Source organism: Meleagris gallopavo, chromosome 1 (assembly GCF_905368555.1).
Source record: "Meleagris gallopavo chromosome 1, MGAL_WU_HG_1.1, whole genome shotgun sequence".
Lineage (NCBI taxonomy): Eukaryota > Metazoa > Chordata > Aves > Galliformes > Phasianidae > Meleagris > Meleagris gallopavo.
In genome coordinates, this window is record NC_139404.1 from 75,979,140 (window position 1) to 76,004,349 (window position 25,210).

The 25,210-nt window shown below is 48.6% G+C and overlaps 2 protein-coding genes across 6 annotated transcripts; one reads left to right on the forward strand and one right to left on the reverse strand.

The window, feature by feature from the left end:
* Positions 1 to 7,413: 7,413 nt before the first annotated feature.
* MLF2 (myeloid leukemia factor 2) lies at positions 7,414 to 14,671 on the reverse strand. Of its 5 annotated transcripts, none has more exons than XR_014886248.1 (9): positions 14,538 to 14,671; positions 14,310 to 14,385; positions 12,217 to 12,343; positions 11,721 to 11,756; positions 10,221 to 10,274; positions 9,352 to 9,477; positions 8,850 to 9,009; positions 8,523 to 8,763; positions 7,414 to 8,013 (listed from the first exon to the last, which is right to left on the reverse strand). XR_014886248.1 is itself a non-coding variant. In XM_085235384.1 (8 exons), exons 2-8 carry the CDS (start codon positions 14,357 to 14,359, stop codon positions 8,585 to 8,587), a joined length of 732 nt encoding a protein of 243 aa, XP_085091510.1. In that variant the 5' UTR covers positions 14,360 to 14,385; positions 14,526 to 14,662; the 3' UTR covers positions 7,414 to 8,584. The 5 variants fall into 5 exon arrangements, 1 of the variants encoding a protein (XP_085091510.1); XR_014886246.1 differs by having other exon boundaries at positions 14,526 to 14,662; XR_014886247.1 differs by having other exon boundaries at positions 14,517 to 14,660.
* Positions 14,672 to 20,748: 6,077 nt separating this feature from the next.
* Positions 20,749 to 23,494, forward strand: PTMS (parathymosin). The gene is made up of 5 exons (XM_085235391.1): positions 20,749 to 21,000; positions 21,644 to 21,715; positions 22,443 to 22,524; positions 22,695 to 22,759; positions 23,286 to 23,494. The coding sequence occupies exons 1-5, from the start codon at positions 20,953 to 20,955 to the stop codon at positions 23,334 to 23,336; spliced, it is 318 nt and encodes a 105-aa protein (XP_085091517.1). The 5' UTR covers positions 20,749 to 20,952; the 3' UTR covers positions 23,337 to 23,494.
* The last annotated feature ends 1,716 nt before the right edge of the window (positions 23,495 to 25,210 follow it).

Genomic DNA, 25,210 nt, shown 5'->3' on the forward strand with positions numbered 1-25,210 from the left:
TGTAAATCACTTTGAAGATGGCAAGGGTGAGATAAGTACTGAGCATTATTATTATAAGTTTTAATTTTAATTTTAAATGTCTTCTTTGTGTTTTTAACCCCATAATTTCCCAAGGAAAGGAGAGGCCCTGACTACAGGAGAACAGAGACATCTGACACAAGACAGCAACAGCACTGCAACGGAATGAGGCTCAGGGGGCTGTAGGAGAGGCGTGAGCTGCGTCAGCCCCTGTTCCAGGAGCAGGAATTCTGCCAGCCCTGCATGCAGAGTGCCAGCTTTGTTGAGCTGCAGTTCGCTGCCACCCTCTTTCTGTGCCACACGCAGGGCTCACACATCTGGATTCAAAAGAGAGGAAAAGGCAGCAACTGAACTGCTCAATCCCTGCTCCTCCCAATTTACACCTGATTGAGGAGAGCGATGTCTGTATTTTGCCAAATACCTTCAGCTGTTCCATGCTGAGAGGCAGCCGTAGTTTCTTATTAGAAGTTGGCATTAATTCTGGCAATTCTCTTTACTGCATGACTGGGAAAAATTCCTGCCTGCAGAACCCCCAAGCTCACTGCTGCCAGCCGCAGCCCCGCACTTGGCAGCACGGCACTGGCAGCAGCAGCCAGGAGCTGAACCTGAGGCGGGATCTCCCCACATCCTGGCTGCTCCCACAGGAGCACAGGCTCAGCCTGGAGTGCCACTGGCTGCCCACACACCAGGCCCAGTGTCAGCAGCAGGGACACAGGGACATCCTCCCTCAGCACCGCATCCTGCTGAGCACCTCTGGCTTGGATCCACTGGGCCTCAAAAGAAAGGCAGCCTGCTCAGCCTTCTGTAGTATTGGTGTTCCTGACTGTAGGGCTGTTCTTTCCTCATCCCAGTTCCTAGCATTAGCCGTTGCTTTGCTGTAAGGTTCAAAAAACTCTTTCTTCAGTTCTCTGCTGGCTTCCCAGCTGCCCCCCTCCTGGCTGTTTCTCCTCAGGACTGCCCCAGTTTTTGGGACGGCCCTTTGGGTGCAGTATGAGCCAGGTCTGATGGCCTCCTGCTAGTATGGGTGCTACTCCTCTGGGAAAGGGGATCATCTGAAGCAGAATTGTGTGTGCAATGTGCAGCCACTTTTATGTTGTGATTTGTTCATTTGGCACCCAAGTGTCAGCTGGAATTAAGAGCTGTGAACTCTGGACAGATAATAAAATGTGCACCATTACTGTAGCAAGTGTGCACAGATGAAAAGAAACTCCAAGGCACAAGTGAAACTGCAGCCCCTTTTGGTCAGGGGGATATGTTTGTTTGGAGACTTTGCCCCAGGAGGCTCATTGACCAGGTGTGAGCTCTTTGTGCTGCTGGCAGTGCTGCAGTCCTGTGCTCCTCAGGTGCCAACAAAAACCTGGTTAATTTTGTCATCCCTATGACTCTTTCAGGAAGGCTGCCCCCAAGCCTGACTGCCATACTTGATAGAAAGTTCTTTTGATTTCCAGCTTAAATGTATTCACAGCTAGTTTATGTGCTCTCATCCCTGTGCCAACGTGTCTTTAGATTAAGCTGTTCCTCCTTCCAGTCTCTCTCTCCCCTATGTTCAGACTTTTCTTTGCCCAATCAATCTCTTCCTATTGTGTGAGCTCTTCATACGACATATCCTACGAGCTCTTACTTGCACTCCCAGTTAAGTTTTCTTGGCTAGAAACGAGCACAGATCCACTGGGCACACCTCAACGGCATCTTGCACAACAGCGGTAATGCATACCCATAACTACTAGAAATGCCTTCAGGATTGCCTTTGTCTTTTTCTTGTTGTCACAATAGATGCTTACAATTATTACATGATTTACTGGTGGTCCTTTCTTCTTTTCTGTCTCTTATTATCAAAGAGATTCCAATTTACAGCTAAGAGGTTACAGCTACGTAAGTCTTAATTTTAGTTTGTGCATCCCTTTTGCTGCTATTGACATCTTAAAGGCCATGTCCTTTCTACTGCGCGACTCTGTGATCCAGTTTGGGAATACATCTGTTTTTTTTCCCTGTCACCAATAAAGGAGGATGTCAAAAGGCTGTATTGCCACTCTCGGCGGCAGCAAGTGGAGACAGACAGCAATGATCCCATTCTTCTTTGTATCTCCTCTCCCCTCTCCCTCAGATTGCATTAAGAGCCCTCAGGGTTTACAAGCCCAGCCAGCCAGAGCAGCCAGATGCAAGGAAATTGTGGAGGAAATAATAATCCAAGTGGAGTTTCCTCATGGGGACATTTTATGAAGTGTTGTCTTGAAATAAATAAATAAATAAGTAAATAAATAAATAAATCCAAGGAGCAAAAAACCAACCAACCAATCAACCAACCAAACCCCAATTACGTTTAAACCAGGGCTGAAAAGTAAAATCCGGTAACTTCATTAGAACGTTTCCCAAATCAGCTAAAAATTGCAAAGTCACGCAAGTGATATTAACCTCGACTCCGGAATGAGGTTTATTTGAAATCCTGCTGCTCCCCAGTGCTCGAGTCCGCGCTGCGGGAGCGGTGTTTGCCTTTGGGATTTTGCACTCCCGGTCTACGCTTGTTCCACAGAACACCGCGCCTACAGACAGCTCTGTTTCCCGCAGCTCTGCCTTTTGTCCTCCCTGCGCTGAAGCATCTGTTAGGTCACCAGTTTTCTCCCTCCCCTTCTCACCCTCCCCTGCAGTCTCGCACCCTGCCAGCCTGCGCTCCTTCTGATTCATGGATTGTAAAAGCCTGATGGGAACAATTTAATCGTGTAGTTTGGCTCCTCGGGAGCTGACTCCTCTCGTTCCTGTGCCTGCTTTCCAGATCCTGTCTGGGGACGTCCCATCCCGGTTCTGGAGCAGCAGGAGAGTCCCGTTACGTCCCAACGACGACTGTGTGCAGCGAAAGCCCGCGGCTCGTTTTCAGCTCCGTCATCGGGAAGCTGCGTGTTTTCGGCGGGGTTAAAGAGCCCTCTGCTGTCAGAAACCTGGCTTCCATCAAGCAAAGCCATGTTCATCTCATTTCCAGGTGATTCTTCCTAGGGTCCCTCCAGAGTTGCCAGGAAAGCCCTCCATTTTGAAAGTGCACAGAGTACATTTATCTGCCTAGATACACGTCCTTCAGTTTTCAGTGCAGCCAGAAATACTGTTTATGAATGAAGACCACAGCAGTGGTTACAGACTGCTCTGTGCATCTCATCATTTACCATATTTATCACCTCCATTTTTCCTTGTGTCCCCTAAAAGCTTCATCAGCACTGGTTTAATATCTTCTCTCAAATCATTAATCAAGTTACTAACGAGCATTAATTTCAGAACAGCCTCCCACCAGAAATACTTCAGTGTTCTGGGGACTCTCATTCCTCTCATTTCTTGAAATTTATCAGTAGACCACATTTTATAATGTATGACCCTTCGTTGTTTTAATAATGTTACTTTTCTTTATTTTAAATCAGAGAATAGGCCCGGATGGCAAAGCTAGACCTTCCATGCTGGTGCAACTTCAGATTCCTGCAGCGCCTTTGTTAACCCAACCCACGACTGCATCAGAAAATATGAAAGTGGTCAGGGATAACTTAGAGAAAGCAAACATGAAAACGGATATATCTGTCTTTATTTTTAAACTGATTGACCTTTCAAGCTCTTGATTTAATATCAAATCTAACAGGTTTACGGCTATGGACGTACCTTCCTGCAGGGCTGCATTTTTTTTTCCTAAACTTCATGCCATTGATGATTGCCTTTCAGTAGCACCCAGGGTAAACTACTCCATAGCTTTTCCAGGTACTGAGGCAAGACTAACATGCTTCCCGGGTCTTCTCTTATGCTTTTCTTGTAAATTGATATAACACTGGCTAGCTTCCAGTCAGCAGGGACCTCTTCCTACTCCCGCAGCCCCCAGTAAATTACTGGGAGGTGTCCAGCTATAACATCCACTAACTTCTTCAGCGTTCTGGGGGGGAATCTCAACAGGCCCAGCAACAAAAAGACATTTCAGGGCCTCAGTATGCCCAGATACAAAAGGTGGACTACTTTTAAATAGGAAGTAATTTTCACTTTAAGCCAGTTAATAGGGAAGTGATCAAGTTCAGTGTGATTTAAATGCAGAAGTTGTAGGGGTTTAACCAGAAGTGCGCTTTCTGACTGCACGTGTTCTTGTTTTCAGGCATTTCAGTTGGCAGTGCACCTTCTGTGCACAGACTTCACCTGCTTACTTTAAACAACTTCAAGCTTCTCATAGCTTTTCTGAAGATGGGAACAGGAATAAATAAATGGTTGTGCACACACTTCTCCTCAGTGCACGCTATTTGTTTGAATTAACAACCTGTATCAGTAATCAGTAAGCAAATTTTCATCAAACCAGGGTCTGATGAAAACCACAACTAGCATTTGCTGAACAAAAGGCAGCAAAGACAGTAAATCTATTCCCACTGCTCTGTCCTTTCCCTCTTCCTTCACATTCTTTGCTCTTCACAGTCCCTCAAGACATTGATTGAAACACACCGTTGTGCCCAGGTCATCGGCAGCCTGGAGCAGGAGAAAACTTCAGCAGAACCCGGAGTAGCTGAAGAACCAGCTCCCGGGTCTAGAGGAGTAAAAGGAATTTACTCTCTTCACTTCTTCAGGAAGCAACCTGCTGCTGCCTAAAGTCAGATGTTAACATATTGAGGGAGGTGATTATCCCCTTCTGCTCTGTCTGCACAAGACCCTCACCTGCAGTACAACTTTCAGCTCTCAGGCCCAAAGCACAAACGAAACATGGAGCTGTTAGAGCAGAGGTCCAGAGAAAAGCCACAAAAATGCCTACAGGCCTGGAGCACCTTTCCTGTGGAGATAGCTAGAGAGAATCAGGATTTTTCAGTCTGGAGAAGGTTCTTATGGGAGTTCTTAAGGAACTCCCTTAAGAGGGAGGAGACTATCACGTAGTGACAGGACAAGTGGTAATGGTCTTAAAAGAGAGTAGAATTAAATTAGATATTAAAAGTTTTACAATAAGGGTGGTGATGCACTAGAACACACTGTCCAGAGAGCCTGTGGATGTCCCAAACCTGGAGCTGTTCAAGGCCGTGTTCAAGGCTTTGGGTAGCCTGGTCAAGTGAGAAGCATCTCTGCCCATGGCAGAGAGGCTGGAAGTGGATGGTCTTTAAAGGTTCCTTCCAAATCAAACCACTGGGTTGGAAGGAACCTTCAGAGTGGTAGAGGGCAGCACCTTCTGTCCTGGTTTTAACTGAGGTAATTTTCTTTACAGTGGTTGGTACAATGCTGTGATTTGGATTAAGGAGAAAAACAATGCTGATAACATCAATGGCTTATTTGTAGCTGAGCAGTGCTGCACAAAGCCAAGGGCATTTCAGCTTCCCACACTACCCTGTCAGCAAGGGGCTGGGGGTGCACACAGAGCTGAGAGTAGAGAGAAAGGACAGTTGACCTAAACCGGCCAAAGGGAAACTCCACACCATGTGGCTTCATGCTGAGCAATAAAACTGGGAGGAAGTTGGCCAGGGACTGACTGGGCATCAGTCAGTGAGTAGTGAGCAACTGCATTATAGAACTCCTGTTTTGTAAATATATATATTTCCCTTCATTTTTTGCCTTAGTAAATTGTTTTACCTTTTTTTCTGACTTTTTCCCCCCATCTCATTGGGAGTAGCAAACAGTTGTGTGGTGTGGACCTGCCTGCCAGATTAAACCACAACACCTCCCCCTATACTTCCTGTATGTATTTTTTAATTCAGAATCTCTAGAACTCCTTCTCAGGGTCGTGTCCTCTACTTCCTACCTTTAACACAAGGTCCTCTAACTGAACCTTTTCCTCATTTCCCTACAATACCAGAGAAGGCAGAGGCTTGGGAATGAATTTACAGCCATTAACAAGGTTCAAGAAGCCAGGTAACTCTCTTCTGCCACTCTTTACCATCAAGTGCAAAAGCACATGATTCAAGATCCGTTAGCAGGATGGCACCTAACAAGGTACAGAGGCTAAATCCAGGTATGGAGCACAAGTACTCAAGTGTCGTTTCAGTTTGTGAAGAGTCACTGTTGCAACTGGTCATAGCACCCAGTTGTCACATTTCTCTTCAATCTGTTCTTTGTCAAGATCAGGGCTTACATGCCCAAAAAGAATTCTCACATCTTTAAGGACAAAGTCATTCCCTCCATCACTGTGTCCATCTCCCTGTTCTCTACTTCAGACATAAGCTTAAAAAAAAAAAGCCAGAACTTTGTGGCTGTTCACTGTCTCAGTACTAAAAGCAACTTACAGAGCCCAGTTGGTTCTTTCCTGGATCACAGTATGAGGTATCATATCTTGCATCAGCTTGAGACTACTGCTGAGATGAGGGCTCTATTGCTTCAGCTCGTTCTCTCAAGGTCTGGCAACCGCAAGAAGACTGATCTTCCATTAAACCTCCCTCAGTGCATAGCTATTTCTTTGACCTTACCCACTTCAGGGCCTGCCTAGACTATGATATCTCCAGCAACTCCAGCCACTGCCAGGGAGCAGCTAGCTTATGCCCTTCCAACACCTACTTCACTGTCTCAACCAACTTTCCTCTCATCACTTCCATGGATGCTGGAGGCTTGTCTAACTGCACCCCAGCTGTGGAGGTCTTGTAAATAGCCACCTGAAGAACAAAACTCCTGCTGGGTTTTGCTATGGGACAGAGAAGGCCACGGAAGTGGGGAAAGAGCCTGCCATAAGCCAAGGCTCTGCCCTGTGCATCTTTGGAGGGTAGAATTCATGTATACTCTACACAAAGCTTTAAAGCACCAGATTCCACATTTGATTTTCAGGACAAAACAACCAGTACTCAGTGAGATCCCTGTTCCTGTTAGCTCCCAGATGGACAACGTGGAAATACATGGTAGAATCCTGGCACACTACTTTCAACTGTAAGTCATGGACTAATTTCCTTTGTTCCATTCCAAGAGAATTTATGAAATGGTTTATATAGCAATGCATGGCAGAGCAGGAAACTGGCCCAAAAGCACAGGAGACCTTTCTTAGTCCTGTAATCCTAATGCCTTTCATCTAATACCAGAGTTAAGAAGAGATCATTAATAACAATGTCAAACACTGTCAGCCCCAGTTGCAAAGAAATAATAAAATAATGGGAATATTCCCAGTCATGTAGGAGCCTAGAGGCCTTGTTCAAGGCTGCACAAATGGCCAGGCAGCAAGAAAGACCAACCAATCCCCGTCAAACATGCAGTGACCCCACAGCAATTAAAGGGTATTTTTGCAAATGGTGGTTTGCTGGGTCACCTTTTACAATTTCCATGTTGTCACTGAGTATTACCTCACTTCCTAACTAGGTGAGAAGCCTTTACAGAAAAGTTACAATTAGACATCAAGTTTCTCTTCAGTAATTTCCCAGTGATACAAAAGAAGTTACTTAATTCCACAGCAGGCACGATTAGATTAGCAGAAGGTAAAAACTGATCCAACAATTCTTTACAGTTTGTTTCTTTATTCAGTAAACATCTAGTTACAAGTTTCACAAATTAAAAAAGTGAAGGAGCCAACTGAAGAGATGTAGAGGGGAAGGGAGGGCACAAGCTATCCAGCTTTTGTTCTGCTCCTCACCTCTCTAAAACACATCCTTCAGCTACTCTGTAGCTGTACCAAGAATTCAGGAAGGGAATAGAAACCTTTGTCCCTGTGAGGGGACTAACACAGGGGGGTCTAGCAGGATTCCCTCATCTTTCTTTCACAGGGGACTAAACACAAACTTCATAACCAGCCCAACCCACCACAGAAAGAGTGGAAAGGACAGAAGCAGCAAGGTGGCAGCTCCTCATGCCCACCACTACTGGCAGAAAGAACAGAATCAAAGGAGAGCAGAAAAGGAATGGTCGATTAATGTGTTCCTTGCACATTAGTGAGATTCTCCAGCACCTAAATGGGGCAGGAAAAAAAAAAAAAAAAAAAAGGCAATGCAGAAGATTAGTTGCTTTATTTCAATTCTTAAGTGGCAGGGAGGTTAATACTAAATTTGAGAAGGGTCCAAGTGGTGCTTTGAAGGGGCTTCAGAGTTTCACTGTCTGTACCTGGAAGGAAGGGAAAAAAAGAAAGAACATAAAAAGAGCAAAAAGTGATTAGAAAGCAGCAAAGACAGGTAAGATTTAACAATAATAATAATAAAAAGAAACCCCAAATTTCAAGTTCTAGACCATATCCAAGTGAACCCTCAAAACACAGACCAGAAAGCAGCACTTGTTTTTATTTCAAACTGGACTGGAAGTAAAAAGTCTCTAAGTTCTACATAATGATAGTGTAAACACTCTATAGATTGTGATCCTACATCACCTCATACCATTTCAACCATCACCTAAGGCTGACATCACACATTTTTCCTGGTGACAAGGCTAACTTCAACAGCTTCAACCTTTCCATTTGGTATTTCCTTAAGACTTTCATCTGCCTCTGCTCTTTAATTAAGCGAGAAAACATTCTTCCAACCAAAATAATGCAATACTGGGGTAATGAAAAGAAAATCCATATGGTTAAGAGCCAACCAGGCATTGGAAAATGAAAAAAGAGCCGCGTTAGGACTTACAAGAACGTGTAGGTAGACTTGGGGGTGACCATGTTGCACCCCCAACAAGGTCTGCTCTGCATTCACCAGTCATATCGACGGGACTGTCTGGAGGGAGAATCCTCAGGGCCCTGGATTGCAAGACGAGTCCCTTCAGCCCGGCGGCTGCCACTGCCTTCGTGACGCCGGTATTCCAGCCCTCGCTGTGGCCGGAAGCGGGATGTCTCTCGCCTCCACTCATCATCAAAAGCAGCTGCATCACCTGTGTCAGGAAGAACAAGCTCAGCCAGGAAAAAGGTGGGAAGTGGCAGCTGGGTTTGCTGAGATGGAAGACAGGACAGTACTCACTTTCATCCATATTGATGTAGTCCTGCCTCTCTTCCTGGTCACCTGTACGATGGTTCCGGGATCGCTGCATGATGTGTGCTCTCTCCCTGATGTGGTGCCCAATAGACATTTGTTCCAAGCCACTGTCCGAGTCCCTTACGGTCCGCCTAGTCTCACGAATCTGAGGGTAGATTTGACAATCAACATTTTAATTCATTGCCTCAGCCCAAGAAGACACTCTGGCTCTTGCCTACAGCACTTCAGTCATGCTGCGCTTGCCACCAGTCTCAGTCGAATGGAACATAATAAGGAAAAAAGACTTCCTCTCCAGCTGGCACTTCCCATCTCCTCTCAGGGGTGCTCAGCATGGTTCAGTGACTCACGACACATTCCTCAATCCACAACTGTCTGCAAAGCAGAAATGCTGTGGGTGGCCAACACTGAGCCACCAATGAAATTCTATCCTTCCCCAGCAAAACCAGCAGGCTCCTGCTGGGATGACACATTGTGGCCTCCTCCTTACCCCGCCAGGTGCTGAACGCATCTCTGAGGTCTCCTGATAGACTTTGGGCCCATCACCCAGGTTGGAATAGGAGATGACAGTTGAAGAGGTAAATGTCTGGCAGTTTGCACCACTTGTCATATGTTCCTGCAAAAGAAGACAGGCAATGGCATAATGAAGAAAAGAGAGGAAAGAAAAGATAACAGCCACTTCTCTCTCCATACAACAAAGCAGGAGAGAATTACAAAAGTATCTACGCTGCATTCACCCCGAAGGGAGGGTGAAATGAAGATGGAACCAGGCTCTGCTCAGTGGTGCCTAGTGCCAGAACAAAGAGCACAGACTGGAATACAGGATGTTCTCTCTAAACAACAGGAAGCACTCATTTATTGTGCACCAGCACAGCACAGTTTATGGACCACCAGCACAGGCTGCCCAAAGGAGTTGTGCAGTCTCCTCCTTGGAGACCTTCAAAAACCACCTGGATGTGGTATTGGGCACCCTGCTCTAGATGTCCCTGCTTGAGCAGGGTTTGTGTACCCAGTGACATTCAGAGATCCCTTCCAATCTCAACCATTCCGTGATTCTGCAAGTACAAGCCCCATTGGTCCATCTTTCTGCAGAACAACTCCTGTTTCATGCAGAGAAGGTCTACTCTCATACTTCCATTCTATTCCATCTCTCCTCCCTGAATTCAGCAGGCATGCCCCAGGAACAATATCTCTGTCACTCCATCCTGCTCAGCAGGATGTTACAGCTTCTCCACTCTAACAGTTTGATCACAGCCAGCATTTAAGAGACACAACAGGACAGCAGACAACAGAGAGGATGGTAGAAGCACTATCAGTACTTCCCTCTTTAATGCAGATTAATTTATTGAAGGTTCTTACCATGTTCCCAATCATGTCGTTCATCATGCCAAACATGTCTATAAAACCACCTGCCTAAGAAAAAAAGCACAGGAATAGTCAATTTGGATGGATATAAGAGAAAAGAATTACAACAACCTGTCTGCAAGGGCCATGAAACTGCTGCTGAGGGGAAAAAAAAAATACCATTTTATTTTCTATCTATTGATAGGAAAAAAAAAAAATTATGGTTGCTGTTCTCTGCAATCTCTTTGGACTGCACTGCCTGAATGTTCTTACTCTCCCAATCTCTGGATCTGATAGTGTTCTTTTAGTTTAGCTCTGATACCCAGTGCACTAAGGTTTGTGAATTCAGGTACTCAGCAATGTTATGACACAAAATCCCAGGATATACACTGATAGTTGACTTAACCATAAGACAATCATCATCATCACTGCCAACTCTTGATTTTAAACCAGATAGGAGTTTTCATGGATTGTTTTCTAACATAAGAACTTTTCTTATTTTCCCTATAGGGAAAGGAGACGTGACTGTTTTTAATCTGGCAAACCTAAGGGCTGCAGTTAGCATACTCAGCCAGCAGGTCTCACAGATTAATTGTGCAATATGTAAACAAAATTAGTGTCAGTTTAAATGCGCCGATTCCTTTTTCCCTTCTTCAAGTGGCTTCTTGTTCTCATGTACAGCAGACCAGCACTTACATGCAATGTTATTAGCCTTTGAAGTCCAACTGTTTGTATTATTAATCCTTTTCTGAGCTAGAACGATTCCAGGACGCTAGCCTCTTCCATTGAGTCAATCCTACAGAGCAAGGCAGCTAAAGCTGCTAGATCTGGAATAACTTATTTCCAATGTTTTGCTACAGTAGATGACTGAGATCAACAGGCTCCAGGAACGACATTCTCACATACATGCAGCTATTCTCATTCCAATTCTGTTCTCTCGAATTACTCTCCTGGCTTTTCATTCTGGAACCATTTTCAAAGGAAGTTCAATTACTGCCTCTGCCTAATGATGGCCGAGTCTTTTCCTTGTGTCATCACAGTTTCACAATGATCTCCAAACAGATCCACAGCCTCTTCTTAGACACAAGGTTAAGAGGCTCTCCATTCTTCCTGGATATTAATTATCCCAATTCCTATGAAATACCATGCTGTAACAGCTTTATGGATCTTCTGTTCCAGATGCCCATATAAAAGGGGCTCCTCTAAAACAGCTCCACAGACTAGATTAAAGAATGAGAGAAAAAAGTGGAAGGTCTAAAATCATACAGCAACTCAGGAATAGCGGTCCAGGAGAAACCAGTTATCTTTAGTTTCAATTCAGTTCACCACTTATTATAAATCTAACAATAAAAAGAGCTCATACTAGTCTCTTCAAACCATCCCACTCTCATTACCTGTTAAGATATACAGGCTTACTCACATTTCTGCTACCGGTTGCCCACAGCTCTAACAAAACTCAAGGTGAATCTACTTTTAGCGAAGCTCAAACTTGGCATTGAAAAACAGAGGACTTACCATGCCCAGCATCCCAAAGGGTGAAACAGCTCCTGCCTGTCAATACAGCAGAAAAACAGAATAAACAATGATCTTGCAGCAGCCAAACACCAGATACTCCTCAGAGCACCCTTATTCTTCTCAGAAACAGGACATGGAACACTCAGAGCCAATAAACACATGAAAAAAGCAACTCACTGACTCACGAGGATTCAAACAGTATCACCACTAACCATACAGAAGGGATATTCCCCAAATTCCATCAGTTAGAGTGATTTGTGGCTTTGAGACAACATACACACCTTCCTTTCCTCCCATTCAACCCAGAACACAGCTGCCAAGAAATGCATACATGTAGAGTGAACAAACAGCAAGAACATCACTGTTTCTGAAACCAGTTCTATCTCCACCGTCTCTAAGAAAGTGAGGGAAATACTCAATCCAATAATAGTGGGGGAAAGAAGCTTAACAAGACAGTTTAAAAAAAAATCTTAGTCTGTAGTCAGCCCTCTCTTACCTGCATCCTGCGGCCAGCCTGACGAGCCCCAGGCGTGGTCCCATCAGTGATACCAAGCAGTGGGCCAAATCCAAAACTTCCAGAAAGCATGCGGTTCATGTGCTGCCGGTGGATAGCAAAAGGGTCCCTTTTGGAAAGATTGAGAGAACAACGGTGAGAAAAGGATGGTAGAACACAAAGCCCTGCATAATACACCCATTCCGACTCTGAGTTTCTCTTATGCAACTGTGTGTCTACTTTCTAAGTTGAAAATCCAGAACCCCAAGAACTCAGTGTTGCGTATGCTAATCCTTGGGGCTGGATCCCATTTCTTCTCTTGTGACTGAAAGTATTATGCCACAGAAGATCTCTTACTCACTAACTGATGTCTATTCAGCAGCTCCATGCTCTGTTCCCACTAATACTTTTGGACCAAGCGTGGCTAAGGGTATTCCAAAACCTCACTGCTCTAAGAGGTAAAAGACCTGCAGTCCAAGTACTACCATCATGTCATACTCATTTCCTCTTGAACCATCAAAACATTAACAGCCACAACACACAAACTGTTCTAGAAGAATAGTTCTGCATTTTGCAGGGAAGCACACAAAGACCACTGCCTTGGCTGCAAAGAGGGCCACATCTAACAGGATTAGAGTGTACATTGTCTTAATTGTTGTTCTCTCACCTCCTTAGGTATGCATGCACAAACACAGTAACCAAAGTCTCCAGAATACACCACATGGTTTGACACTGTTTGATACTCCTCTGTCCCGAATCATCTCAATTTGCTGTTTTCCTCAGATGTTATGTGCACAACCACAAAAGGCTGATGTCACAGACAGCTTTTACAGGTCCAAGTCTCAGTGTGTGAGAATGAAAGAAAACAATAATTAGGGTCCCTAATGTTTCTCCTTTCCTTCTTGTGCTGCCTCCACTTTGAGGACATACTTGTACACACTGGAGAAGCAAGGAGGGAAAAAGTAGAACGGGGACAGTCAGAGAAAACAGCAGCCACACTAAAAAGTCTGAGAAATATCACAGCATTTCTCCGCATAGCTGGTAGTTCTGCGTTCATCCTTCCAGAGCATAAACAACCTGAACAGCACATAATTTCCTGAGATCACAAAAGCATCTAGCACAAACCAATACTTTCCTGTTTCTACTGGGAATACTTTGCATAATAAAAGCTAGACTCATACTGCCACATCAGTGAGAGCATACACTCATCCTGTGACTGAGACATCAAGGTCTCCTCTCCTGCTAATTTGTTTACAGTTGATAACATTCTTATAATCAATTTTATAAGCAAGAGCACGGCTTTGTTTTCCCACATAAGTTAATTCTACTAAATTTATAGTAGTGCCACGCTTAACACAAACTCCTACTGTATAACACTAATCCTTAACTGCTTTGGCAAGAACTGCCACTTCTCATCAACTGCAACCAACCTCTGGGCAGGGAACAGAAAAAAATAATCAGTAAGAAGAACCCCACAGAAGTGTTGTCGGGAGCCATGTCAGATTTTCAGACTTGTATTTTAAAACTACTGGAATTCTCCTCGTTTAGCCTCTTACAACCTGACAGCTCCTTTAGAATCATAGAACGGGTTGAGAAGGACCACAATGATCATCTAGTTTCAACCCCCTTGCTATGCGCAGGGTCGCCAACCACCAGACCAGGCTGCCCAGAGCCACATCCAGCTTGGTCTCCAGGGATGGGGCATCCACAACCTCCTTTCTCCAGCTTCATTAATGAATTCTTCAGCAGAGCCGCGACAAACAACAGGCACAGAAGACATTATCAAAACCTTACTCTGTATACACAGACATCCTTAAGCACAGATAAAGGTCGGGTACTCCAGCACTGCTTTCCTCAGACAGTCACGGTGCGCTTGGCCTACTTTATTTAATTACACTGTCCTCTAAAGCCACGGCGGTACGGCTGGCACGAAGCGGGCCGCTCCCCGCACACCGCCCGCCCCGCTCCAGGAACGCTCGCGCTCCCGCGGAAGCCCCGCGCCGCCGCACGCGGCCCCGCACTCAGAACCCCTCTCGGCAGGCGCTGCCACAGCGCCCCGACCCGCCCTCCCCCTCGAGCCTCCCCAGCCGACTCACATAGCGAACATGGGGTCCTCCGGCTCCCCGTCCCTCATCAGCCGGAACATGCTGCTGCCCTCCACGGGGGCGGGCTCTGCGGAAGGAGGGAGGAAGAAGCGCTGAGTGAGCCGCAAGCACATCGCACTCCGCCCGGCCGCAAAGGCGGCCGCCCCCAGACCCGGACCTCACCCCCGGGCTCACCGCCACCCCCGGGCTCGCCCCCACCTGCCGTACCCCTTCCCCTGCCTGCAGGCGCGCCGGGCGGTGCCGAGGGGACGACAGCAGGAGGAAGAGGAGAACGAAGACGACGCGGGCCGCTCACGCCCGGACTCCCATGGCGGCCCGCACCCTCCTCGTCCCTTCCGCTCCAGCCGGTTCGCCTCGCGCATGCGCGCACAAGCCCGGGGCTCCGTGCGCTAGCGGAGGAGGCGGGGAGCTGGGCCGGGCAGGAAGTGGCGCCCAGGCCCCGCTCCTCGGGGCAGAGCGGTACGGGGCCGGCAGAGCGCCCCCTGGAGATGGGAGCGTCCCGCCCCTTCTTTGATGCTTCTTGCTAAGAACGGCCGCAGGCGCCCTGCCGTCGGTCAGAGCCCACCTGTGGGCACGGAAACTCGCCCGGAGCTTCTGCAAGCACTGCCTCGGCCTCCCGGCCTCCGGTTTTGTGATCCTGAATCACCCTTCAGAGTATTCCAGGCTGGAAAGCATTTCCTCTTCGGCATGTCCTCCTTCAACATGAGGCGGGCCCCATGCTGGATTGGGTGTGTGCAGCTAGCTGGGAAGGATCCGGGGGCAGGGAGAGAGAGAGCTGCTTGGACAAGAATGAAAGCATTTTGATTTATGAGACTGGGAGCAAGTCTGAGACAAAATGACCTGCTTTCCACAGATCCCAGCAATCACCCCACCCCAGAGATGGTACGGCTCCTTCAGTTGTTTCCAAACACAGTGTCAGTCATTGCTGCCTCCCAGACGTGGAGGCAGGGGAAGCAGTGGTGCAGGAGCACATACTGTAACCTACGTTACCAGCAGTGTTACCACTTAGGTAACCAGCTCGCTGATGGCTAAAGCTGTGTGAAACCTTGGAAAGTGGAAATGCAGTCTTTTTCTGGAACGTAGACAAGTTCCCCGTTGTCAGAAATGCAGAATCTCACTTTTGCACACCGTTTGTACATGAGGTTTCTGTACACCACTTTACATTTAATGTGCACCAAGTGGATGGCCGTTTGCTGACACACAATACCTAAGCATGGGGGTGTGGATGCACAGCAAGGCTCATGTTTTTGTTCTGCCACATCCTCTGTTTAATCTGTTTCAGTTTTCTGTCATGAATCAAAACCATTACCCACATTGCCTCATTTCCTTTCCTTTTTTAAGCTGTCCAGACAGAGGAGAATGAGGAAAGAGGAGGTGGTGAGCAAAGGGCGAAATGGAATCAAGGAGTGATGCCGCTGCCCTGAGCTCCACCTTCTACTGCCTGCTGCTGACTTGCTGCCAAGCAGAATCCCTCCCCCCTGATGTCCCCATCACTGTTAGCTGTGCAGTCAGCCAGAGGGGAGACCACAGTGTACGCATTTTAAAAGCAAACTGAATATCACGTGGTGTCGGTAAATAAATGGTACACTGAATATCAGACCTTTTACCTGCTTCTTCCAAGGACCAATCATTGTGGCCAAGAAGACAGAAACAGCTTCTTAACACATCCAAATATTCCAGGGTCGCAGTGGAATGTCCACGTGACAAAAAAATTCTCGTTATCAGAAGTTAGAACTACCCACAGCCACTTCTGCTTCGGTTCCTTTCATCCGTGCTTATTACATAATCCTCAGCCAGCAACTAATTCTGACCTCACATGAAGGGCACCCTAAGAGAAGGACAGCTCTCATTTGATCCTCAGGAGCAACAATATTTGGAATGCAAGAACCAGCTTGTAGTGACTGGGGTATACGTTGCTTAGCAGTGATTACTTTCGGAATATTTTGCTCAAGAATGAGTCTGCCACACTGTGAGTGAGAAGCACGACCTCCATCTGTGCTATATTAGTGAAGACAAGTTCACAAAAATCGTGATTCAAAACCTTCCTCCCCTTTCTGATCCTCTCACAGGCTGGCTCTCATCCCTAATCACTCTTACTCCTCTTGCTTGCTCTCATTATGCTATCTTCACTTCTCCTCAGCCCTCAGCAGTGCTCATTTGCATTGCTTCTTGCAAAGACATATTTCCAAATGCAAAGTTTGGCCAGTGGTTGAATTTTTAGAAATTTCCTCTTGACTTCTGATGATGTCACCATGGAGGACAAACAAAATCAATAATCTGCATGACTTTTAATGGACACAGAATAGAAAAATGAACAATGTATATAAATGTATAAATGTGCATGCCCTCCTCCCCCCCCCCAGATTTGGCTGGTTTCACCTTAAAAGAAAGGATAGATACTCCATGTCTGAGTTTCTGAAAATCTAAGAAAAGCTGAAGCAAATACAAGGCCTTCTGCTCTTTTGCTGTTCAGCAAGTAGCTTGGAAGAGTTTTGGAACCACTTTTGAGTTAATTGTCAGAATAACATTCTTAGAATACCCTTGTACCCAAGTATGATGTTTTGGTTTTGCTCAGAGTTACTTTTGCCTTCACCATAAACTAGTAACTCCTTCCCCTGACTACTATGACAAGACTAGGAAGGTATTAAAACAAAATTAATAAATGCATGTGCTAGAAACATAAAAATACATATCATACAAACATACAGCCACATGTTCACTATGAAGATGCATACTGGCAAACTTAAAATTTAATATCAGTAGAAATATACCATACTTTCACAAAAGTAAATGCATGAAAAGATAGAAAACATCATCATTGTACACAAATGTGTAAGTACTGCATCTAAACAGATGCACACACCCACAAAAACACAAAGCACAAACAGCATGCTACACAAAAATGGCAACTTAAGAGAAAATTACATACCCAAGCTGCAGACATGCATATTGTCAATGTTCCCAGAGACATGTCATGCAACTTCTGTACCTCCATCATCCTGTCTAAAGGCTCCAAAAAAGATGGAATATATTCTGCTGATTTTGCAAAGCAACTTGAAGCAAAGACTGCTGAACATACTGAAAAGTGACTTACATCTGCACATTGCATGATGAGTATAGTTGCATATACCACAAAGGGATACATTCAGATGGAAGAGAGGAGCAGAGAAAAGCATAAATTGATCCAGCAGACAAAACGCAGAGAGGTAACAATGTGATGGAGGAAAAGAAGGCCTGAGAAATACTTACAGGAGTCAATGAAAGGATGCCTGCAGGGCCTAAGTGAAGGAATTGCACGCTAGAAGCCAGTGAAATCCCACTGTTAGGATCTGAGGAACAGATGGGACACAGAAGCAGGCATGTCCCAGGGCATGAAGAGGAGTTTCACATAGGATATGAGGGAAAAAAACCTACAGGCATGCGGGGAAAAACGGGACGTGAAGAACGAAGGGGACATGAACTGAATTTTGTATGTACAAGACAGGAAAATAGAGACAACATGGGAGAAATGGCCATGGGAACAGCGCTGACAAAGAATACAAATACATAGCAAAAGTTCAGAATCAACAGATCTGAGTAAAAACTGCAAAGAGAATATGGTGAGGAGTCTGAATAGGAAGAAGCAAGACTGTGCACTGAGCACTGAAGAAGACACAGGGGGAAGGAAGAGGTCACAGACCTAACCAAAGGCCCTTTCACAGGTGGCTGGAAACACACTTCCCTCCCATAAACTGCTGTCTGTGTATTTGCATCTGAGGGCGTTGTTGCCTGTGTCAACATAACTCTTTGGGCACAGTATCATCACCAAATACAATCTTCATTTTTTCTTCTCAGGGATGTTGTGTTGAGGCCTGCTTGTGCATTAGCATGGATATGTCTCTGGTACGGGATGCGTGATGGTGCAGGAGTTGAGGATGTAAAGATAAGGACAAAAATCCTGGATTGGTGCAAAGAACAGCAGAGCTGTGAGTCATGCATCTCTGACAAGGAGAAGCAGCAAATGACAACATCCAGCCATCAACTTCATTTTTTTTTTCCTCCTACTTTTGAATGCAGCTCCAGAAATGAAGATTTACTGTTTCTTGCAGAAAAGAGGGATGAAAGTGGAACCAAATGCTAGGGCTCAAATTCTGACAGCACATAGACCTGAAAAGATGGCTAGAGGGGCTTATGAAGCAGGAGGAAAAAACAACGATTACATGCACTTTCATGATGTGTTCTCCCTGTATTAGATTGGATCTGCATGTCTGAGTTAAGTACAATTTCCTTGGGGCAGGCAGCACGTGCTTTATACAGCTAAGAACACAGCTTAGTCACATTATCTGAGGGGAACCTGCTGTAGCTGTGGAGGAGACAACAGATGACAAGGCAGGGATCCCCCACCTCACCCATGTAGTCTTTCATCCTTCTTACTTTAGGAGATGTGTACTTGTTACTCTCCCTATGTACCAACCTCCTTTTCTATCGAACACTCAAACTGAAGCACATCTGATGAAGCTCAGATCACCAGTTCTAGGTTCAGACATAGTACTGAGGTGTACCAAGTTTGAAGGGCTCACTGGAACGGGCCATGTGGGGCAGCAGGCACCACCTCAAGCTGCTGGAGTTTAAGGAGTGTTTGGATATAGCGTTTGAGTTATGAAGGGTCCAGCATGGGGCCAGGAGTTGGACTCAAGGATCCTTGGAGATTCTTCCAACTGAGGATGTTCTGTGGCCCTATGATTCTAACTGCTTTTCCCAGGCAGCAGGATTAGTAAACATGGCTTGTAGCTAAGGCCATGCTGATGGCTACGTATGCAGGCAGGTACTCATGCCCTCACATGCATCCTTATTTTTTGTATTTCAGTTAGCAAACGCATGTAGATTTCTACATGCCTGAGAATGAGTGGGAGAGGTCTTCTGGGAAAAATAAAGGGAATTCAGCCAACCAAGTCTGTTCAAGCCGATCAACACGAGCACAAAGTACAGCTATATGCTATACACCAAATTCCTCAGTCACAAATTCCTGCAGACACGACACACAACCTACCACCCCGCTGAGAAGACTCGCTCTGAACGAGAGCTACGTCGGCGCGACGGGGCCGGCCTTTCCTCCCTTGCCTCACCCTTCCCTTCCCAAGGGCCGTCCCCGCCCCCAAACCCCCGCCGCACTCCGGTCCTAAAGCCGGGGCCGAGGCCCCTCTCTCCCGACACGGCATCGCCCAAGCGGGCCGGCAGGTGGCGCCGCTGCACGCCTCCCGCCGCCCTCAACAACTGAGCAACGCAGACGGCGGCAGTGTCGTCAGCCCCGTGGCAGCGCCCGGCCGGCGGGCAGCGAGGGGAGCAGCCGCAGAGCCCCGCAGAGGGCACGGGGCTTCGTACTCCGCTGCAGTCGCTGCCGTACGGCCGCGGGCGAGCCTCCCGCAGCGCGGAGCTCGGGTTTAGGCACCGACGACTCGCATGGGGCCCGTAGCGCCCCCGAACGTCACCCGTCGTCCTCCCCGACAGAGGTGGGAAGACAGTCGTAAGGGAGGGCGGGGACGGGCTGAGAGACGAGTACGGCGCGTCCACCGCCGTCTCCCGCTCCGCGCTCCGTCCTCGCACCCCGCCCGCATCCCCACGTGCCCTCCCCGGCTCCTTGCAGCAACGGTCCCCGCGTCCCCTCCCCCACGCGGAGCCTCCCCGTGACGACCAATAGGAAACCTGTTGCCAGGCAAACTGCTCATTTGAATGGTCCAATCGGACGCCCACCCTCAGTTCCTCCTTATATGGGGAAGCGGGATGCGCTAGCTGCCCCTCCCCCACCCGCTTCGACCCGGCGAGCAGCCCCGCCCTGCCCCGCCCCCTGCCTCCGCCGCAGAGCGCGGGAAAAACAGCCTCCTGCCCGCCCCGCCCCCACCGCGGGTCCGCGCGGGGCCCCGGCCCGGCAGGACGCGGCCGCGGGGAGGAGCCCCGCTTGGCAGCGTTTCCAGGGGGAGGGCGGCAGCCGAGTGGAAAATTCCAGGCGGGAGCTGCACGAGCCAGCCCGTCGCCAGGCTGCTCGGCCGCCCCGCCGCGCGTCCCCGCAGCATCTCCCGCCGAGCCCGCGCCGGCCCCTCGTTCCCGGGCGATTCCCGCGGTGCGAGGAGCGGCGCGCCTCGGCCCGCCCGTTGCCCGGGCGAGGCGTGCGGGCGGCGCGGTGCCGGGGCGGCTCCTCCCTCGCACCTCGGGGCCATCTTCGGACGCGGGGCGGGCCGGCCGAGAGGCACCGCCGCGCCGTCACCCGACCGAGCGGCGGCGGAACCCTGTGCGGGACCGGCGTCTGACGGCAGGCGGGTCGGTCCGCTGTCCGTGCCGACCGTACATTGTTCTCAAGGCCCGCTCTGCCGACGGCTGTCCTCCGCCTCCCTCCCTCCCTCCCTCCCTCCCTCCTCCGCCCTCTCCCCTCCCTTCGCCAGGTCCCTCCTTCCCTCGTCACCCGGCGCGGTATAAATCCCCTCCGCCGCCGTATCCCCCATCGCGGCAGACCTAGGCACTTTGGCCCCGGGGCGGGAGCCGTGCTGCCGGACCGCTGGGACTCGGAGCTCCCGCCGCGTGCCACCCTCCCCCCTCCCTGCGCCCTCTCTCCTCGGAGGTCCCCGACGTTCGCGAGCGGCACCGCGCTGCCACTGACAGGATGTCGGAGAAACGCGTCGAGGAGGCGCCGGCGGAGCTGAGCGCCAAGGTGAGACCCCCCGCGGCTCGCTCCCGCCCGCGGCGCGCGCCCTATCGGCCGCCCCCTCCCAGCGGCCCCGACCGCCCGGCTGACGGGGGGGCGCGCGCGGCCCTCCGCCAATGGGGAGCGGGGGCGGGGGGCGCGAGGGCCCGCGCGCGGGATCCCGCTCGGCGAGGTTGGGGGGTGGGGCGGAGCGGCGCGGCGCGGGGCCGAGGGGGGTGCGGAGCGCTCGCGGCGCCGCTCCGTCCCGCGGATCTGGGAACGCGCGAGGGGCTCCGCGCGGCTTTAGCGGGCGACAGAAAAGCGGAAAGCCGACCAAAACGGAGCGCAAAGGCGGCGGCCAGACGGCCGGAGGCGCGCCGACAACCTGCCGCCCCGCTCCGGCGGGAGGAGGTCGGGGGCGGGCGCCTCGGCGCGCGAGGGCCGTCCCCTGGCCCGGGGCCGCCCTGCCCGGCGCCGCGCGGCCGGCCCCGAGGCGTGCCGCCAGCCGGGCTGCCCTGCGTGCTTGGGAGAGCCGGGCTGCCCGCCGTGTGCCGTCCGCCCCTCCGTTCGGCGTCTCCTGCCCGGGCTGTCTTTGTCTGGGACCGCGCGTCCGATCGGCTTCGTTTCTGGCCGCTGAGCGCTGCCATGTTTTTCCCCATCTCACGTATAGGAAATGAAGGAGAAGAAGGAGAAACTGGAGGAGAAAGCAGTCCACAAAGAAAAGAAGAAGGAGGTAGTAGAGGTGAGGCGTGGAGTGATCTCTTCGAGGCGCGGTTAGAGAGATGGGAGGGCTTTGGGAAGGGTCATCGGCAAGAGTCGCTGCAGGAAGTGAGAGTGAAGGGAGATGGAGGAAGAGAACAGGGCAGCGAGGCTTCAGAGGGAGGGGGTAAATGGACGAGACTAGGATAATTGTGGAGAATTAAGTCTTCAAGAACTTGGTGCAGTGAACACTGCCCACGAGCAGGAGGATCAAAGAAGAGAACGGAGACAGGGCAGGTGGGAGTCAGGAGGTGGCAGCAAGGGGATGCGGCGCTGCATCTCCTCAGGTATCCTCGGGTGCGTGAGGAGCTTGGGCTGAGGGAGCAGCAAGGAGATGCACAGATTGGCAGAGGTCAAGAGCATCTGGAGTAGATGTTCAGTTAGCACTCGCTGTCATTAGCTTGTAACCAGAAAGATGTTTCTACGTATGTTACGATATGAGCTCAACGCACGTCACAGGTTCACAGTGGTGAGAAGGGAATGGGGGGATTGGTTTTGTCAAGGAGGCATGAGGGGAGGAGGGCTTTGGTAGTGTGGGACAGCTGATGTGGGAGGGACAGGGTCTGAGTAACAGTGCAGAGGTCTCTCGCTTGGTGCGTGCTTTCAACTGGAGGCTGGGGTGGCTGGGATGTTCTCACTCTTGCAGCAAAGAGCACATGGAAACGTCATCCTGACAGTAATTTCTGTTCTGACAAATTTGTTTTGCTTAGGATGAGGAAAATGGAGCTGAAGAGGATGAGGAAGAGAATCCAGAGGAAGTGGATGAAGAAGAAGGTGGTGATGAGGATGACGGTGGGTATGATTAGTACAGGAAGAATGGGGGGTTTGCAGGGAGGGCAAACTTTGGTGAAATAAAAGAATAAGTAGGGAAATTTCTCCTCTGAGCTCTTTGACTATGAGATTACATTTTTCTGAAATGCTACTTTAATTAGCTCATAATTTTTGCTCTTGGTTGTGCTTAGAAGGAGACGAAAATGGGCAAGAGCAGGACGGACATGCAGAAAAACGATCCGCAGAGGAGGAAGAGGTGAGTGATTGTGTGGGTAAAGGCAGTGAGTAGGAACAAGCTGGCCATGTTGTGTGCTGATGAAGTCCACGAGGATGCTTTTGCTGAGCATCTCAGTTCATCTTTGCATCTCATTGCTGTTTCAGCAGCAGATGGGTAAACAAATCTGATGTGGCAAAGGGACAATAAAGCCTCATGGGTTCTTGGTGGGATCCAGGGCCAGTTGAGCTGCTGGGTGATGACCCCGCTAAGACCTGTAATTTCTGGGCTGCAGGTCAGGTCTCAGGGTCTCTGTGAAGTGGTGTAAGTGCTTGCTACGCCTCCTGAAAGCAGCAGTGTAGGTGCTCCTGCAAAAGAAGCTGTCCACGTCTTAACTGTTATCAACGAAACAGTCATCAGACACTCAAAATACTTTAAAGAAGAATGGATGTCAGGTGGTCAAATGGATTTTTGTGTGGAGGAAAGAGCAGCAGTAAGAATTTTGTGGAGAAATTATGTCCTGGTGCAGTGACTGCTGGTAACTTTTTTTTCTCTTTGTCATACCCAGGATGAAGTGGATCCAAAGAGGCAGAAGACAGAAAATGGGTCCTCCGCTTGAGTCCTCCCCTCCCATTTCCTCTGTTCCGTCCATCTCTCCTCCTCCATTCCAGCCTGTGCTTGCACTGTTCATTAGCCTCTGGCTTCACACAATCTCAGATGAGGAAAGGTTAGAAAAGCTCTCAAACAGGGAATACAGCAGTCTCCTTCCCATCCAAAGATCCAGCCCATCTATGATGTTCCCCACCTGAAATAATTCCACCTCCCCACATCTTTCCAGCTGTGCCCCACATACAAATGAACCTCTTCCCTCAAGAATCTCACCATTTTCCATCATGGCCCAATGCGTTACCTTGCCAGCCTATGTGACTGGCTGTTCACATGGCAAGCACCTCTCATTCCTTTTCACTTGCCCTCCCTCTCCACTAGTGTGACTGAGATTCTTGACAGCTTCTGCTCCCAGGACCTGCTGTCAGTCAGATGTTCTCCCTGAGTCCAGGAGGCTGCGGGCACAGATCTCATGGTGCATTTTCCAGTCCTAGGCCTCCTCTCATTTGCTTTCCCATTGAACCCTGAGAGACAAGTAAAAAGAATATTACAAGCAAATAATGGTTCTGTTAAACCATATGCAGAGATGGGATTTATCTTAAGCTTTTTTTTTTTTTTTCAAGTTTACATGACAGCAAGCTGACCCTCATGAATTTTTCAGAAGAAAAGGGTTGTTTTTTATATATGAATTTCATCTGAACTGCATATTTTTTTAATTTGGAGGCTTTTTTAAAACAAATCAAGAGATAAATAAATTGGGGACCAAACTTTGATTTCCATTTTTCTGTTGAGATTCTCTTGTGACCATTTTTTGTAAATTAAAGGCAATATAGCCACAGCATTTTCTATGGCACAGACATCACGAGGATTATAGATATAAATATATATATTGTTTTCAACTAGCACTGTAAATAAAAGCGTTTAAAAATATTTCATACAACTTGTGTGGATGGTTTTGTCTATGTCTTAAGTTATGCTCTGATCAATAGAAGTCAGTCTGTGGAAAAAACAGGATGGCTTGGATAGCAGCTGGTGGAAAGAAGTAAGTCAGTTGAAAAATCTGTGATAATTATTTAAATGGCACCTGCATGCTGCAAATCAGCATGCATGGGTTCTGCTCCCTCTCACACAGCTCCATCTGCCAGGCACTTGCAGTGAGGATGTGCAGCAAACATTAAGGCAAAGCTCTGGGGCTGTCACAAGGCTCTGGAAACAAACTGAGCCTCTGTACCGGATGATGGTGGCTTAGAAATGGAGCCTAAGCTGTGCCTGTGGTGTGCAGGCAAGTGCTGCTCTGCAGCATCCCTGCCCCAGCTGGCATCAAGCATGACCTGTGCAGCATCAGTCACAGAATGAAAGGTAAGTGTTTAGAGTGCAAGAGCTTCAGTTCTTTGTCCCACCAGCTGCCTCGGAGAGATCTGTCAAATAATTGTCTTTTATCTTTGGAGACCTTTAAAGTTGCTGTTACTATTTCTTCCTTTTTAAACTCGTATTTTGGCAGTCACACAATGAGTGACCAAGCCTGGGAGCTGTAAATAATACCAACTTTTGTCTGAGCATCAGCAGCTTTGTGCATGCCCAGTGACAGCAACAGATGAGATGCTGGCAGTACAAACAGTCACTGGTCTCTGGAGATGCAAGCCATCCATTGTCATTTTCTCCAAATGTCCCTGTTTGGCTGCAGGACTGGCCTGGCATGCAGAGTGACAAGTGTATGGTGCAAATGGCACAGCTGCTGCCAACCCTCTTCCCACCTATGCAGGTCTCTGGGACAGCCCCATCTTCAGCTGAAGCCATACACCGGGCTCTGCGTTTGGGTGCTTTGCAGCAAAGCTGTCATACCAACACAGGCTGCGTTCGTGCAGCTCTGTCCTGTTTCATGGAGCA